Source organism: Ambystoma mexicanum, chromosome 7q (assembly GCF_040938575.1).
Source record: "Ambystoma mexicanum isolate Mex_15411 chromosome 7q, UKY_AmexF1_1, whole genome shotgun sequence".
Taxonomy (NCBI): domain Eukaryota; kingdom Metazoa; phylum Chordata; class Amphibia; order Caudata; family Ambystomatidae; genus Ambystoma; species Ambystoma mexicanum.
Genome location: NC_090941.1, coordinates 902,562,609 through 902,581,601, shown reverse-complemented (window position 1 = coordinate 902,581,601; position 18,993 = coordinate 902,562,609). Strand labels below are relative to the sequence as shown.

Genomic DNA, 18,993 nt, shown 5'->3' with positions numbered 1-18,993 from the left:
TGGTAGCACCGGCGGCTTACCGCCGACCTTGTACTGAGGCCCAGGCTGTACAAAGCAGTGTATCGTGTAACAGTTTTCCTAGGCTTATTGAGAGCTGCATATTTTTTGAGAGCCAAAAATGTAATTTTGGCCAAAATTAAAATAATGTTATTGTATACAGTGATATGGGCTGATAGAATGAGACACAATTCATGATTTGCAGATCTGATATGCTTACAGGTATCTCCAAATGTGTGCCAGTGCAAATCTTTTAGAATCAGGCCCCTCGTTTTTAAACTCCAGAGAGAACTGACGAGGGAGGATAGCTGAGCGGCAACGTGCGTGCCTTGGAAGCAAAACGACACGAAGCAACAAAGGTTTGATCCCTGGGTCCGCGCTTAGAAACCTCCGGGTGTTTAAGCGATTATAAATTGCAACTAAGATTAAAAAACAAAAAACAATTAAGTAACTAAAAAAACCAAAACAATTCATGTAACAGCGCCTCGATGCCTGCGGGCTGTGTGAGCGCTTTAGAAATGCAAAAATAAAATAATAATAGATGATTGTTCCATCTGAAAAGTATGATACAGGCAATGTGCCAAGGAATCTATACGTGCCACTGTGTGGTTATCTGTAGGTGACATTAAAGACTTTGCAGAAGTCATCTGCACGGGATAAGGTTTATCTTTTCTACTGTGCAACTAGTGTCCATTTCCTGGTATAAAAATATGACACAAGAACATTCCTTCACTCACACACTCGTATTTCTGGCACAGACAATATTCATATCAGGGGCTTGACGTGAAGAGCTATGCACAAGATACAAAGCCGCATGAGCAGAGAAATAATTCATAGGATGATGTGTTATTTATATAGCGCTTTCACCAAAGCACTTTACAGAGAACATATATACATACAAATATCACCCAACTGAAGTTGGTATTCATTTATCGATCTTGGAAGGATGAAAGGCTGAGTTGGCCTTGCCGGGATTCGAACCTGCAACTGGAAGATCACGCACAGATCTCAGTAGGGAATGCTTAACCCGCTGACCCATTTTACATGTTTAGGATTATAAATATTAGGAATATGTAACCAAAGTGAAAGGCGACAAGTATAAGGCACTTTCCACCAAAGAGGGCTCAGGTTAAAAGCAGTAAAGTAATTCTTACCACCCTTCTCTGATCTAGGAGTGCAATATGAAGAAGAGATCCTGCTCCATAGATGATCAGTCAATGTAGGCAATATTAATGACCAGGATCTCAATGTCCCAGTAATATGACAGCGGTAGATCCTGCCATATGGTGGCCTTCAGTGCAGGAATCAGATAAAATGCCCTCTCAGAGCCCGGCAAGAGAAGACCGTAGCCCACTTTCATCCTGCAAAACATAGGCACCGCCAAAGTAATGTTTCAGGTTTAATAATTACATTATCAATTGCCACTCACTGTGTCTGGAACCCTTTGCCCCCTCCAGATATGCTCTACTGCAATTCCCATCAACGCTTCCAGCCTGGTCAATGATGAGGGATCATGGGAGACATAGTCCAAAGCATCTGGAGAGCCGCAGATATACTTATATTGTTGATGTATACATCACTGAAGAACGTTCAGATTTGTCTGCCTTAAGCTGAGCCTTAAAAGGCCTTCTGTGGTTCCGCTGTTAAAGATACCTTTTTTCGCGAAGTCCAACATATTTTTTTGATTGCTCAGGAGTGTTCTTTTGACAAGTTATCAAAGTCAAGAGCGCACAGTGTGTGGTGAAATAATTATTTATTTGTTATTTATGTTTAGTCATTTCCAACAGAGGTGATGCTCTGCTTTTCTTTTGTAGAATGAGCGCCTGAAGGCAGAACAGCTGGTCTACATCAGGGATCTCTTAGATGAGGCCAAGAAGCAGGATAAAGAACTTTCCAAAAAGGAGGTGGTAAACCGCGAGCAAGTGGACCAAGCGATCAAGGAAAAGTGGGAGTATATCAAAACTATGGAAAGTAATTTTGAAGGTGAGCCTTCATTGCAAGGCATTATGAGAAGTGTTTTTTATTGAATGCTGTTTTCTAGTTTCTTTGAAAAGAAAGAGAATTGTGAAAGCATCTTCCAGGCAGCTGGTGGAAATAGTGAAACCGCTGAGGGTTGGAGGTGAGAGCAGTGCAGCATTGCACCTTCACCGTAACCACGTAAGTGGCATGTCCAGGATCTTTTGACTGGGGTGGCCCAAGTGGGGCACTGACTTATGCAGGGGTGGCATGAAGTACGAGCGTGCACACACATAGTGATCATAGTTTAGGATAATGGGGTGGCACCTGGGGTGGCCAATCAGATTCCAGGGGTAGCACGTGGGATCCCAGGCCCCTCCCTAGATGCGCCACCATGTTCCCCCTTCCTTCCAGCAGACCAAGTGTGGGGTCTCCAGAAGAGGCAGAAGAGCAATCCAAGATAGAAGGCAGGCTGCACCCCATGGAATCAGGCATTCTAGACTAGAGTGATAGTGGAGAAATAATGCAGAAGAGAGCCCGGGAAATCCGCTGGAGTTCGGAAGTGCATCACAGCTTCCTTTGCCCATAAACCAAGTACATTGGTGCTTCAATGAAGCAGAATGGAACCTCCTGCAAGTCACTTGGAAAGAGACTAATCAATTAGTTTCCTCTCCTTACTTACAGTTACCGTTGATTCATTTCCAAATTCTACACAATTTCGGCAAATGCCAAGGAAAGTTTTCCAAAACTCAATTGTTAACTTCCTTTATCTCCAAAAACTAGCAGTTTTTGACATTTCCCCCCATGTCACATGTGTAATGAGGGCAGCAAACATCCATGAAGTGCAGAGAAGGGCCTGCCACGGGATCCCCGCCCCATTCTTTTCCATTATGATCTGTATGGTACAGCTGCTGGTATTTCTAACAGAGTTGTTACACAAGCTAAAGTGTTGATTGTTCAGACCCAAATGGTACGTTCGGAAAGTGGTGTTCAGATGTTGAAAGCTTTGCAGGTATTTATGGCATCTGCGACCCTTATGATCCTAAGACCCTAGAATGAACACCTTCCTCACTAGGAGCAATTCCTTACTTAACCATGCTTGTTACTACACATAGAGAACATGATGGCTCAATGCAATGCTTGGTTATTTTTATTGTTATCTTGTATCAATGAATTACTCTTGTATCAATGAATTACTCTTAAAGGTGTTTCGTTCCTTAGCCTTTGTAGACAGATCTCTAGATATATGTGTACTTTCTGGTGATGATGCTGATGTCGGCGTGCTGACATGTCAGCATCCAGTACAGCTTGCGGTTGCTTGTGGAGAGAGGGCTAGCGGAGAGAAATGGCTGATCACGGAGAGGGCTGGCGGAGAGAAATGGCTGATCACGTAGGTTAGGCATGCTAGGATCCACAGTAAGACTCCAGTCTATTGCCCCCACTTTGGTCCACTGCACCAAAGAAACCTCAAAGCATGAAAGCTGCAGCTTTATTGAGCTGTCCTAAGCTGATTAACCTCTGCCCAGCCTGCGTGAGCCGAGCGAATAAGCATGGCACAAATAAATCAAGTGATCTGGCTGCCAACTTGACTGTGGCCTTGCAGAGGCCACAGTTACCAATTCTATAACTGGCACCTTGATGCCTTGATTGTTGACAGAGCAAAGCTGTCAAGGGAGATGATGACAGGCCATGTTGAAGCTTTACTATCATCCCCCGCTCCTCCACCCCTCTCCCTTAGTCGTTCTGCCCTACCGCATGTCACCACTTTGTGCTAATATCATGTCATATTAGTCCAGTATATATATGTTATGGTCACGTTTTGGCTGACTAAAGTCATTTATAGGCAAACTGATGGAGTGCTAAAAAGCATTTTTGGAAGCCAGAACTGAATGTTAGCAGAATGCAAAGAGTAATCACCAAAACCCAGCAGATCCAACATATTCAACAGATCCAACAGGCTAATCAAACTACTGCCCTCTGACTTTCTGAACTGATGTGACCTGTGAACTGTGCTTCTACCTAGACTGTAGGAAGTGAACCAGAACTGCCATAATTGCTTAAGGAACTCTATGTTCTGGGTGGTTGCCATGGTGGCCCTGAGCGTGGGAGCCAGAGGATGAAACCTGGTCAGTTATGCTTGCACCTCACCACATAAGGGATCAATCCGAGGGAGCTGGAGTTACTGAATAACAACACAGTTGCCCTCATTACCTGCCAAGTGCCAGTGGGGGCCGCATGTCCAGCGTCTCAGGGAGAAGTGTCACAAAAATGAGTAGAAGAAAGGTCGGCTCACCACTAACTGATGGCTATCTAAGTAAAGAAGAAGTTAAAAGTCCATTTGGAATGTTCCTGTACAAAGCGATGGAGGCTCTAGAAATGCAGATAATAGAAAGAGAATCTACTATCAGGGTGGAATTATGCGTTATAAAATCATCTTCTGCATTTGGCGAGGAAGGATAGCTCAGGGGCAACACGTTTGACTTGGAAGCAAGATAACGAAGTGCAAAACAGGTTTAAATCCCGATCCCGCTCTTAGAAACCAATCTCTGGTATTAAGTGCGTTATAAAAGAACAATCATAATGATATTCTTCAGATATTACGCTGGCACATTCCTCCACTCTTCCAGAGGGTCCACCATTTATCAGAGTTGGTGACACCAAGAAAACATGTGCCAGGGAACAAGCTTACTCAAGGAAGCAGAGAAGGTGTCAGAAGTTACCACTAATCTCAAGGAAATATCTCAACCCAAAAATACAAATATTAAATAACAAAACCAGCAAATCATAGCTAATTAAGAACGTATAAAAAAAAGCTTGCATGAAAACTAAAAATCCAAATATAAGGTTCAAAAGTGTTGACTTAAAAAGAGGCGACCGTTCCAGAGTAAACCGGTGCCTGGAGGAGTATCGCTGGACATCACGATTGTGAACAGATAATAAAATATAGAGAGTATGCAGACAGGTCTAGCAAATGTGGTCTTCTTGATGGAACATAAGGTAGACAAGGGCCTCACAAACAGTATCAGCCCAGCAATATCTTTTGGGAAACCACCTATTAGCAGAGACTACCTCTCCATAAATAATGTAATCCATGTAATCAACCAGAAACAAACTTTACACGAAGCATGAAGATGCATCAATATAGCAACGACATCCAGGGAAGATAACTAGGGCAATAGTCTGGAAGCCCTCACCTTGCCATGCAAAGTTATGTCAATGGTACAAAGAAGTGACCTTTGAAATGGATAGTGTCATTCCGGCTCTACTTGTTGAAGCAGTCCGCCTCATTATGTTGTAGGAGGGACTTTGGTTGTAATTCAGAGAAGGGGAAGTGAGGTTATGGGCAGGAGCATGGCAGTATGTACGAGGGAAGAATAAAGAGTGGAGTTGGAAATAGAGCTGTGTCCGCACATTATTTGTCTGAAGCAGGCGAGCACCGTAATCCGATTGCACATGACATTGGCGGCAAAGGGGAAAGGGCCTGTGTGCGGTGTTTGCAGCCCCTTTCTCAGTGGTGGTGATCCGTTACACAGTTTGGTCCGCTGTGAAAATATTTTTTGCGCCACACTCAACGTGGAGATTAACCATGTGGCAGTTCCTGTAGTGCAGTGCATACACTGAGCTACGAGGACTCACTGCAGCGCTTGTGATTCCAAGGGGAGAGGGCTCCTGTCCCTGCTGTGCCGCTGGCGCATTTCAACTGCGTTCATGCCTAGATGTCTGGTTGGCCATGTAATGCAGGCGCCATGTGCAGGTCCATGCACTCTGTGTTTCCAGAGGACCGCTACAAGTTGGAAGGTTGCCGCCACATGGAGCAAGTGGCACTGCACCAGCGGATTCAGTGAGGAGCAAGTCAATGGGCCTTTAATTCGCTAAAGAGTTGCTGAGAAGAGGTATTACTTATATTACTACTGCGTGAGTGTCCACATTTGTACATTTGCTGTGACGTAACATGTCAGAGAAACACTCATCTCCCAGAATGTTTCCTTAGTCAAGAGTTGACGCACAATCGCTGCAGCTACCAATTGCATTTGATTTATCTGGCACCAGCAATCAGGGTCCCCAGTTGGGTGCAATGGATACGACATTTTAATGTGTACATTGATGCCCTGGGGCCACTGGATGGCCATAGGAAAAAGAGCCTTCTCATGCTAGCAGAGGGGTTCTCGGTACAAGACATACTGTATGAACTCCCTGATGAAGCCACTCCCATGTTTGCTGATTTAAAGGCGGCACTACCTCTGAATACTTTGTGCCTCACATCAGTGTTAATGATCAGTGGCACATGTTTCATGCCATTATACAGGACATAGGTTAAACAATGGATAACTTCATGATGAGGCTGAAAACCTTGCCAAAACACTGCGAATGTCATTGTTATTCGAATGATGAGGCTTTCCGGTTGCAAATAATAGTGGGGTCAGTCATCCCTGTTTTGGAAAAAGTTATTCAGAAATCCTGCCCACTAGCAGAGATTCTGACAATGTCTCGAAATGAGTTAGCAATTGAATCACAAGTGTAGACTATGGACAAATTGAAAGTGCTATCAAATCCGAACCAACAGTCTGTCCTAAACAAAATATCCTCCACGACATCTGAGGCACCACAGATGAAACGCATGGACAATTCTGTTTCCGATGCAGATACAACTTCCCGCATGAATGTGCCTGCCCAGCGATAGGTCAATCTTGCACAGCTTGTGGAGAGGACAATCACTTCAAGGTGGTCTGTCGCAATGTGAAATATTCAACGCACATGGCTATGCCTCCACCTCCTCCTCCACAACCACAGTAAAGGAGTGACAACCAACAAAGGAGAGAAGACACAAACATCGCATTTCAGACAATAGAAGATACCACACTAGATGTGAAAATCACTTGCCAGAGCGAAAAGGCCACAGGCGACCAAGGCACAACTTCAGATATCCTGATGCCATATCACCCTCAGGAGGTGATTCCAGTTCATAACAAGGAGATCATTTTCGCACTTGGGAATAAATCGGTGCTTGATTATAATCCTACCATACTGCATCAAGTGGATGGCATCACAAAAGAATCCCTGGTGGACACAGGAGTGACAGTCAACGTAATCAGTAAGAATGTTTATGACTACTTACCAAGAGCATCACCACTGCGACTAACTGAGGGACATATGCCCATATGGGTCACACACTCCATTATCATGCAGGGGGACATTCCCTGCTACAAGTCGCACTCTGCATGCATTCAACTACATGTTCCTAGGGCTGTAGATAACAGTGGATGTATCCTGAGTTTCAAAACCGCATTGGACAAAGGATTAGTGCACATTCTTTACAGACTCTGAGCACACAAATATAAACCAGAACTCAGAACATTGAACAAGTATTTCCTTCACTGTTTCAAGGTTTGGAAAAACCAAAAAGACTATTGGATACAATTGCATATGAACAACGCCAGCAAGCCAATAGCACAACAGTATAAGGGCATACCGATCAACAGACAACATTAAGTGCAGAAGGAGCTACGCAAACTTCTGGATCAGGATATAATAGAACCATTCACCGGACTTACGACGTGAGTATCCCTCATTGTCCCTGTTCCGAAAAAGAGCATTGATAAATCTATTCACCTTTGCATGGATATAAGGTGCCTGAATCAAGGGATTCAAAGGGAACGGCATCAAGCACCACGAATCACAGACCTGATTCACCTTTTGAATGGAGCAACACTGTTCTCCAAACTAGACCTCAACAAGGGTCAGCCTTAGTTGGAGCTAGCTCCAGAATCACATCACATCACAGCATTTATAACCCATCTAGGACTCTACAGATACAAAGGCCTCAGCTTCGGTGTCTCCTCTGTAGCAGATATCTTCAAATAGAGATTAATACAGTCATCCGCCACATACCTGACTGCAATAATTACAGTGATGACATTTTAAGTGTTAGCACATCACTTGAACGACACAACAAAATGCTTCACCTGGCGGGTGTGTATGGTGCTGAAGGCAAATTCACAAAGGGTAAAATAAAGTGGTTCTGTCACATATTCTCAGATGATGGAATGCGACCGGACCTAGAGAAAGTAGCTGCTCTAAATGACACACTGAGGCCTGCCAATATGTCAGACAATCCATCGCTCTTTCTTGGGACTGGTGAGTTACTGTTTGAGGTACATACAGGACTTCACGACAGTCAGTGCACCGCTGCATAAACTCAACAAAGTCCAATCGAAGTTTGTGTGGGCCCTGCACTGTCAGGAGGCGTTTGAGTCCATCCTTCGTCAGCAGGTGATTGATCTTGTGCACAAAGGCCACAGAGGAATTGTGTCAACAAAATGAATGCTCAGACAGAGCGTGTGGTTCCCTAAATTTGATACGTGGGTAGAAGGAAATCTGAAGAAGTGTCCCACCTGTTGCCTTGTAATGTCAACCACACATCTGAATCCACTACAGCTGTCACCTCTTCTATGCAACATTTGGGATGAAGTAGCTATTGATTTCTTTGGTCCGGTCAGGGATGGCCTCTATATATAAGTTTTGATGGATGAATACTCACGATTCCCCAAAATACAGATACTGTTGTCTACAGCTGCATCAATTGACCTCTCTGCACTAGATACACTTTTTATGGCTTGAGGAATACCACAAGTTGAAAAATCACCTTTTCAGATAACGGTTTTTCACCCCTCATGGCACCTGAAACCATCTACTTTGTCCCGTTTTTAAATGGTATGTCTTCGGTGTTTTTGTTACAGCGTCCCAATGCCCTCAGGCGTTCGGTGCTTTACACGTATATTAATAAAATACAAATAAATACATAAATAAGTAGTTAAGTCAGACAATGGACTGCCTTTCGCGAGTCAAGACTTTATGAATTGCGCAGCATACATCGCTGGGTCGCACCATTATGGCCACAAGCAAATGAAACTGTTGAGTAGTTTATGACTAACATCAAGAGAGCCCTTCAAATCTCTCACTTAACGATATCGCCCCTTGGAACAAAAACTGTATCAGTTACTGATAGAAAACCAAGGGAAGTGCCCATCAGAGATAATGTTTGGACGAATGATCAGGACACATTGCCACATGCGATGTCGGAGGATGACCGCCATATAGAGGATCTGCAACTGCGGGAGAAGGTTGTAAACGCAACAAATAAGGTGAGAGGAACATGCTGACAGGAGAAGGAAGGCAAGGAAGTCTGAAATCAAGGTAGGAGATAGGGTGGTGGTAAAGCAACTTCAGAAAAGAAAAGAGAAGGCCCCTTTGTATCCTGATCCACTTACAGTAACAAACAAAATTGGAACAATGATGACTGTGGTGGACAATGAGTGGGAAATCTTCCGAAATGTGTCCCATTTCAAACTATGTGAAGGAGAAATGAATACCCCTAATTCAAAAGACCAGGACATGGATGAACTAGACTCTGACGCATTCCACCTAGGTGACTGTGAACTGTCGGATGGAGAAGAGAACAGGATCACAAGGACAGAACCGTTGACGAACATGGAACGGTCGCGTGAGGCATGACCTACTCACACACGGATCAGACCCACAAGGTTAATTGAGCAAAATGGGGGAAGTTGCAATGTTGGCTCTACTGGTTGAGGCAGTCCTCCTCGTTATGTTATACGGACCAGTAGTATCACACGCCACCACCATCATAATCCAGAATCGTCAGGACATGGTGGGTCACGTGGGTTCTACCAATTATGTGAACTGTGGTTGCCTAGGGCAACACAAGAAAGGGTTGCCCTTACACCGGGGTTACCCATACATATCTCGCTGGCTCGCTATAACTATCCAGAGAAGCGCACTCGGCTGTGTTTCAACCTCCAGCAATCTGCGTTAAGGCGTGAGGCTCGCAGAAGACAGCGGCCCAGGTGTACATTTGAGGAATTGCAGCTTTGTATGACCATTTTGGGCAAAGCACCCAGAGGCTTTGTTTGCTGTAGTGGCAGTGGTGGGGGGATTGATTGCCCTTTATTTCAAGCATCCAGAACACGTCTTGTTGATGGACCAGAGATACGGTGTCAGTGGATCATGCTACAAGAACCGACGCATACTCCTGCCATGAACTCCTGTTAAGTAAATCGATACAGCTGTCCTGACGAAAAAACAGTAGTTGAAACTAGGAAGAAGGAACATTTCTAAGTCCTTTGGAAAAGTGCACTTTTGGAAGACAGTGTTGTATCTGTCTTGCCTAGTAGTGTATGCTTGTTTTCCATTGGTGATGATGTGTGTTTCACATCAATGAGGACTTTTTAGACTCAATGTTTTGTCTTCAAGATTTTCAAATATTGGGGATCTTTATGTATTAATATTGCACTGAATGTATTCCATCACACATACACAGGGTCGGATTGTGGTGAGATACATGAGTAGAATTTTGCACATTTCACATTGCACTTCATGATTTGTGATATTTATGAATATTGTGATGAAATTTAACTGATGAAATTGTTTGAATTCTGTGTTTTTTGTAATATGTATGTCCAACAATCTAATTAGCCTACTTTGGCGGCTTTTCTAAGATATAATGATTAATTAATTAAAGGATTATGTGAAAAAATAATATTCATCCTCATTTCGTCTCTTCAGTTTAGCCCTTTTTATCCTGAACCACTTACATTAACAAACAAAATTGGAACAATGATGACTGTGGTTGACCATGAATGGGAAATCTTCAGAAAGGTGTCCCATTTCAAACTATGTAAAGGACAAATGAGTACCCCTAATTCAAGAGACCAGGACGTGGGTGAACTAGACTCTAACGCATTCCACCTAGGTGACTTTGAAATGTCGGATGGAGAACAGAACGGGATCACAAGGACAGAACTGTTGACGAACATGGAACAGTAGTGTGAGGCATGACCTACTCGCACCCGTATCAGACTCACAAGGTTAATTGAGGAAAATGTAGGAAGATACAATGTCGGCTGTACTTGTTGAGGCAGTCCTCTTCGTTATGTTATACAAGGGACTGCGGTTGTAATCCAGAGAATTGGAAGTGACATTACGTGGAGGGGCACCACCGTATGTACGAGGAAAGAATAAAGAGAGGAGTTGGAAATAAACGTCCTGGTGTCCGCACATTATTTGTCTTAAGCGCATGAGCACCATAATCCATTTGCCACTCCTTTGGCAATCATTTTAACAACAGGTGGTGCCTTGCAGATAAAAAGAACAAGTCACCCATTTCCCTGATTAATACAATCTGCCTCTGGATTAATGTGGGGCAGTGCTTAATTTGTACCGGTGTTTGCCGGTGGCCAACACCGGCACACTTTTTCAGCATAGGCACTAATTTGAGTGTGCAGACTGCAGCTGAGCTGCAAAATCCTTCCTTGGTCAGGCTCAGGCCCGGCCGCACCTTCTATTCATTTTAGTTTACTCATTTTGGATACTTGTAGACTGGCATTTAGACATTACTCCTGACGTAGGCATATAAGGAAACTTAGACATGAGGGTAAGGAGATGTGGCCCAGTTTACACAATATCACCTAGTAGGGGGTTCAATTCTAGATTACACAAGACCACAGTCACCAGTTTAGCCACTTGCCCACGTCTGCGTAGTAGAGCCTTTCTAGTGAAGGATAGAGTGCAATGCATTTCGCAAGAGGCCAGTATTTCATGAAGGCCACTTGTGCTGGGGCACAGTCAGTCACATGTACTCAAAGTTGCCACATCCCTATATGCTTTTACACATGGTTCAGTCAGTCTCTGCCTGAAAGAGTGATAATCAGTTAGTAAGTGGAATGGGGCACGTTTGAGCAAAATACATGTGTATTAGTGCATAAGTAAGATAGCTCAACAGGTTGACCTCTCGCTGCTGTGATCTGTGTGCGATATGCAGGCCACAGGGTCGAATCCCTCAAGGCCAATTTACCCTTTCATTCTCCTGAGGTCGATAAAAGAGTAAAAACTTCGGTTGGGTGATAATTTTATGTTAACATGTTCTAAATGCAGTGTTTTGCTGAAAGTGCTATAAAGATAACAAATTATCATTATAGTTCATTATAGTTAATATTTGTATATATTACCTGGAGTTTGCACAGCAAGGCTATATTACGTGAATGCAACATGCAAACATGGGTTAAGCTCATTCAATAATTATATTTCTTCGTAGTGTACATGAAGCAACATGGGTTCTAATATGATGCAGTCTGATTATATTATTGTTTTATATATTCCTGTAGCTATGTACTGACATTACGTCAATTTCTAAGTGTAAGTGTTCCCATTGGGGTGCACAGAGTTAAATAGTTTTGTCCACAGTTGCAAAATGTAGTGCAGTGGGTGAGAATCAGGGTTAGAAAAAACGTCACCCCAACATAGTTTGCAGACCACATCTCTTTCCAACCACTGCCTTGTTGTACACTGGACTTGTTAACCGAGACCTAATATAAACTGCCCATGCCGTGCTAAGGGACCTAATGAACCCGATAACCCTGGGCCTAATGCAATACCTTCATGCTATGTTAACTGGGCCTAATGGAATTTGGCCATGCTGTTCTAATTGGGCATAATGGATCTCTGCGCTAACTGTGAATAATGGAATTTTGGCAATGCTATACCATTGCAGCTCAGTCTAATGAAGCTGGGCTATACTTCCTCAACCCATGTGTGCTCCTTCCCCATCCATCCCACTACTAGCCAGTGCCAGCAGTTGCTGCAGCGCCAAGCATGTGACATGGAGCAGCAGCAGTGTGATGGGCTGGTGGCGTGCCAATCTAGCCCTGAGCCGGGCTGCTGGGGCTGCTATTGGTGAACCACGATCTTTTGGGCCCTGGCACTTCTAAGCACTGGGCTAAACCAAACCACGATAAGGGCTTCGGGGATACCGATTACCAGGCACTCGAAGTAGCTGTCTCCTGGAAAGTAAATGGTCATTCTCTGGATTGTTTCAAAGCAGATTAACAGAGCCCTGCGTATGAAAAGTAGGTGACCTGTCTTAACCACGCTGCTATTGCATTGTATGTCTTCACCTTGTGGCAAGCACTGCACAGTGTCTTCAGTGCAACTGAAGGGAAGCAGAGAGGGCAGGCTGAGAAGTAGAAAAATGGCGCAGACGAGTTGCTCTGGAAGGTAGGTCACGGTGGAAGCTCAGGAGGGAGCGGGCTGAGTAGGGCATAGAGGGGTTAAGAGTTGAAAGGGGGAGTCGCAGGTGGGATGGACTTGAAGAGGGGACTCCCTTTCCTGGGCGGGAAGAAGAGTGGGCATACCAGCAGGGGCATTGGGGGGGCAGCGAGGGAGAAATGGGGGACCACCCCTTCCAATTGAGGCTAAGGAGTGTGCACACTTTTAGATGAGGGCGCGAGAGAGGGGAAAGACAAGTGAGCAGAGGCAGAGGGCGAAAGGGGGACCAGCCTTCAGAGCAAGACATGGGTGGGGCACGGGAGCCCCATTGATGAAAGGCGTGCCAAGGCAAATGTGCAGTTACAACGACAACAAGCCAAAGACCACCACGCAAAAGAAAATTAACAACGGGGAATAATAAGAGAATGATTAAATAGCCTGACCTGTTCACTATAGATTTAGTGGCAGGAAAACTGCTAGAAATAGAAATGCAATTAGCTGGAGAAAGCTCCTTAGAAGCCAAGTTAAGTGCTTTTGGCGCTTTGATGAATACAGCATAATGCCACGTGACAGCTGCACGCAGGCAAGTAGCACCTAGTAGCACCTAGAAACCAACATAAGGTAATACTTGCCATGAGGGGAATAAAGAATAAAGGAGTAAGTAGAAGGCCTAAGAGAAGCAAAGGCCCCAATCCAGGTTACAGCCTGAAAGAGTTACAGACACTGGCAAAAGAAAAGCACGGCCTGATGTTTTGGATGTAAATGGCTACAGAAAATGCAGGCGCCCCAATGGCGGCGGTCTATGCTACATACCAGGATAATGGGACTCAGGTAAGGGGAGTGCTCACATTACCACTACTGAGAGTTTGGAGAGCCTCTAAGTAGGGAGGCATTTGTGCCATTAGAAGTGGGCAGGTTGGCAGGCGCATTACGGTTACTCTCGGCTTAAAAGGCAACCAATCCTGAGACAGTGCTAACCATAGACAGGCAAAGTGATGGTTATCTTCCTGGTTCCCTATCCTGGCGGAAGTTATGAATGGAGTTATTTAAACGGGAAGCATCTCCCCCAGTTGGAGACATGGCATTGATGCACCATTCTTTAAGAAGGGAGACATGATGGACCCTGGATGTTGCTTCCCTGACTCCCTCCTTTGCTCCTACTTTAAAGTGTTTGCAGTGATAATTGGGACTAGTCTTCGTGATTGGGCACGCTCCAACAACATCCTCTCCATTGCACAATATGGCTTCCAAGACAGGAGAGGAACCACGGAGCAAACCCCTAATTTGCATCTCATAATGCATTAGTATGTTACGGGACTATGAGGATGAATGTATTGAGCCTTTCTCATGTCTTTGTCGACATGATGAGTTTTTGGGAGATCTTGTTCAATCTAGGGGTTTCAACACCCCTTTCAATGTGTAATTGGTGCACGCCATGCACACAGACCTGACTACTTTGCTTTGTTATGAGCCAAGTGGTTTTAAAGGGCAGCTCTGTTTGAGACAGGGCTACTTTCTTGCTTTATAACTTTTTAATTGTAGACCCATGTCCTTCTTTGGGAACTGGTGGGAGGAACCTTTGATGTACACCGAGCGCGCACCCACCTTATTCCCGCTCTGGTTTACGCTGACGATTCAGTTCCGATGGCACGCAACCATACCTTACAGAAGCTTCTAAACACATGCATACGTTTTATGCAGGACAGTAATTTGAGGGTAAATTCCGCTAAATCGAATGTTATGTATCTGCCCAGTATAGTCTAAAGCCCTGTTAAATGACTATTAGCCATAAACTGAATTGGTCACTCCACTTGAAAGCTTTAGGTCTGAAAAAGCAACGCAATAATGTGGCTATTCTGAAATGTGTAGGGTCCTTGAGAATATGAGGCGATAATCACTATGCAGCACTGCAGAGTAAGGAAAACCTTTTCCTAAAAATATTTTGAACCATCTGCAATAGCAATATATTTCAGAAACAATACATGGAAGCAAATCTGAAATTTAAACACAGCAATCTCAACATAGTTTCCTGCTGATTCCACTTTAGTCTTTGGTCAGTGCAACATCTTGCTACTTTCCTGGGAGCCATCCTGGTGGGATCACTTGAAGCCCAAAGCCAAGTGTAACTTTTGGTACGGCTCCGACCTAGCTACCCTTAAATCGAGTGTAGGGTGGTGGAGAGGAAATGGCGGGCTTCTTGTATATCCTCTGACAAACTGGCCTGCTGTCTGCTCCAATGGCAATACCGGCTCTAACTAAGAAGGGAGCCCACATCCAAGCCCGCGTCTCTGCACCATCTAACAACTCAGCCAAACTCTTTAAAAATCTGCAAGGAGCTGGGCAACCCTGCTGCAGTCTCTACCTCTCCCGTCACCTCCCTGGTCCTTTGCTCGGCCCTTGCTTCTCATTTCATCTAAAAAAAACAGGACATCCTGGCCACCCTCTCTTCCTCTCCACCTCTTCCCCCCTGTGGTAATTCTGGCCCTCCTGCAGCCGCACCCCTTCCCTCTTTCTCTTCCTTTCCACTGTTCTCGACTGATCAGGTTTCTAGACAAGTCCGATCTATTAAAGTCTTGTCAAAACAGGTTCTTCCCTGTTTGTCTAAAACCATCAAGGACCACATTGACACCCTTGCTCCTGCTCTGGCCGACTTCTGCGACTTCCCCTTTGCCTTTGGAACCTTCCCCTCCCCTCTAAAGCACTCTCTTGTGCACCCTCTTCTCAAGAAACCAACAGCCGACCCCTCTTGCCCGGCTAATTATCGCCCGATCTCCCTCACTCCTTTCCTGGGCAAACTCCTGGAAAAGCTAGCCATCTCCCAGCTTAATATTCACACTGATTCTGTTGGTTGCCTCCATGACCATCAGTCTGGCTTTAGAGCTGCCAGAAGCACAGAAACTGCTCTCCTGAACATCCGTGAAGACCTACTCTCCAACCTAGACTCTAACATCCCTTCTGTGCTCATCTTACTCTCTCTCCTCTCCATTTTACTCACTCTCATGGTCAACCCTGCCATCCTGCTCAACTGTCTCCATGATAACCTGGGTATAGCCGATCAGGACCTGGCCTGGCCTGGCTGACCTCTTTCCTCTCTGATCGACCCTCCCAAATTGGGTCCTTCATTTCCTCTATCTCACTATCTACCTGTGGTGTTCCCCAAGGGTCTAACCTTGCTCCCTGGCTTTTCAACAAATACCTGGCACACCTTGCCCACTGTATTGCCGCTCTCTGCTCCAACTTTCAGTGCTATGCGGATGACGCTCAGCTCGTTTTCAGGCTTCCACCCGCCACCTCTTCTCCTTTTCTCATCTCCAAGTGTCTGTCTGCTACCCAGGAGTGGGGTGCCGTCAATGATCTCTGCCTTAATGCCTGTAAAACAGAGATTCTCCTCATCGGCACACCTGCCCTCTCCTTTCCTGTCACTCTCTGGCCAGCCACCCTTGGCCGTCTTCCTGCTCCCACTTGTGAGGCTAAGAACCTCCGGGTCAATCTTGACTCCACACTCTCCTTTTCTCCTCACATCTCTGATGTCTCTAAGTAGTCAAACTACCAATTGTACCTCCTCAGAGGTATTCTTCCTTTCCTCTCCTTCCCCCAGAAGCTTACTGTCTCTAGAGCTCTGCTTCTCTCTAGGCTGGACTACTGCAGAAGCCTCTTTCTAAATCTGCCTACCTCTACTCTCCACCCTCTGCAACTCATCCAGAACAGGACTGCAAGACTTGTCCTCAAGCCATGGGATCGTATCTTTCCAGCCCTGAAATCTCTTCATTGGCTCCCAGTGGCTGCAAGAATTAAATTCAAGACCCTTTGCATTGTCCACTCCACTAGGCTTTCTGGGGCCTGGGTCCAAAATACCTTCAACTCTTCCTCTGTAAATACCTTCCCACTCAAGCTCTTTGCACTTCCACCTCCAACTCCCTCAGGGTCAGTCGCTTCTCCAAGCAATGAGTTGTGGGTAGATCTTTTTCTTCGGCTGGGGTCTCCCTCTGGAACAGCCTCTCTGAAACTCGAGGAGAACCATCTCCGGTTCTGGAAGTACCTCAAGACCTTGCTCTTTGCTTTTGCCTTTGCTCTTCCTCTCCCCTGCTGATCTGTCTGCTTTGGCACTGTGCACCCGGCTACCCTCTGATTTTTGGCCCAGGTCCCTGCCCACTCAGCCACATACCCTCACTGCCTCCTGGCAATCCTTGCACTTGGATCTGTATCTGTAACCCTACAGTCCCCTTACCTACACTTATCAGACACCGCTCGTCTGCGCTTTAAACCTTGCATTTGCCACCTTGCTGGCTGCACTACCAATTGTTTTTTTATCCCTTGCTTAGCACTTTCCACTTCTCCACTCTCCCTTGCACTTTCCCCCTTCCCTCTCCCCTCCCCCCTGCACTTACGCGTTCCCAATGTCACTGGGCCTAGTAAAATCGTTGTTTTGTCCTCCCTTGTTCTTCTCCCTTGCCTCGTCGCACTTGTTTATGAGCGCGATACAAATAAAATATCATATCATGCCATATCAATCATGTAATACCCTCTTACATACATTTCTTGCTCAACTCCACGTAAAGCCCTGGTTTGGAATGTGAAACGCTTCATTTGTTTGTGCACATCTCCACTTAAGCCCAAACCTGATGTTGGGTACGCTTCTTCCATCTGCTAATCAGGTTAGCCTCCCTGCGCTGGTGACCCCGGCTTGAGGGAAATTGACCTTTTGGCAGTTTGACCCTTGATAATATTTTGTACAGGCCCCCTGCCTCCAAAGGCCATTCTATTAATATAACGCCCAACCTTTTAACACCCTGGGACCCCATTATATGGTTGAACCCTATAAAAATGTAATTTACCTAATTCTCATTGTAGTTCCTATCGTCAAACCCTAAAATATGTGATTTATGTATTGGTGACTTATAAGGTTCCCACCACAACAAGGCCACCTTTTAGCACCTTAAATACATTACTATATGTTAAACTGTCCAGCAAGTTAATAGCAATGGAAAGCTCAAAATGGATCGGTACTCATTCCTAATTTTAAAATCTAAAAGTATGAGCATTTCAATAAACATATGGAAAATAATTCTACGCAACCCTCTTTACCACATGCAGAAACTGTCTCCATCGCCATGGCTTTACCATATGCACCCTACAACCTCCACGGCCAGCTTTGAAATGTCCTTCTCCTCCTTACCCACAGTGTCGATAATAGGTGAAGAAAAGGTTCAAGAATACCATGGTCCTGAAACATCCAACAGTTCCTGCAGTGAATAACTGTTGGCCATCTGAAAGGCATAATCAATACTGATCATCGCCACCTTGCTAAACATGCAGACTTTGATGCATGATCAGGAACACATTAACTGTGGAGCAAAAGGTTCATCTGTAAGAGGCCCCCTTGATCACAAAGGGTACCCCGGTACACATGAATTTCCTAACTTTGCATTTTTTTGTTCACCGCCCAGGATCTTTGTTCCTGGTTAAGCCGCCTGGGAGTTTCTCAGCAAAGCGTTGCCGGGCAATCACCCATCAGCCAGTCAGATACACAATGTTTCAATTCCAATTCCTGCAAGATTGCTGTGCGTATTAATGTAACTGCTGCAGAGATCTGGGTGTAGCCTCCTGGTTACAGGTTCCAATCTTAGCATGATACTCACCGTAGAAAGAATCCTCCCTCTGCTCGAAGCATCAGCGCTCACCCATCCTACTTCCAAGAACCCTACAGAGCTGGTAGAGATCTACAACACCACTCTTAAAGAGGTTCTAGATGGAGTAGCCCCGCTAGAATTGAAAAAAGCCAAGCATATACTTCATGCCAACTCATGGTTCACACAGGAACTCAAAGCTGCCCGAACAGCAAAAAATGAAGCACTCAAATCATGTCAAACAAACCCCTCCAACACCACCATAGACACCTACCTCACAGATCCCAAACAATACAAGTTGGCCATCACAAAAGCTAAAGCTGCCACCTACAACTCCTGAATTCAAAAAGCA

General features: G+C 45.1%; 1 protein-coding gene across 1 annotated transcript in view; it reads left to right on the top strand.

Annotated features, from left to right (window-relative positions):
• CCDC83 (coiled-coil domain containing 83) overlaps positions 1 to 18,993 on the top strand; it is a 472,571-nt gene that overhangs the window by 167,055 nt on the left and 286,523 nt on the right. Inside the window, exon 4 of the mRNA XM_069639776.1 lies at positions 1,812 to 1,980. Coding sequence (XP_069495877.1) covers positions 1,812 to 1,980 — 169 coding nt within the window. The remainder of the gene's footprint in view (positions 1 to 1,811; positions 1,981 to 18,993) is intronic.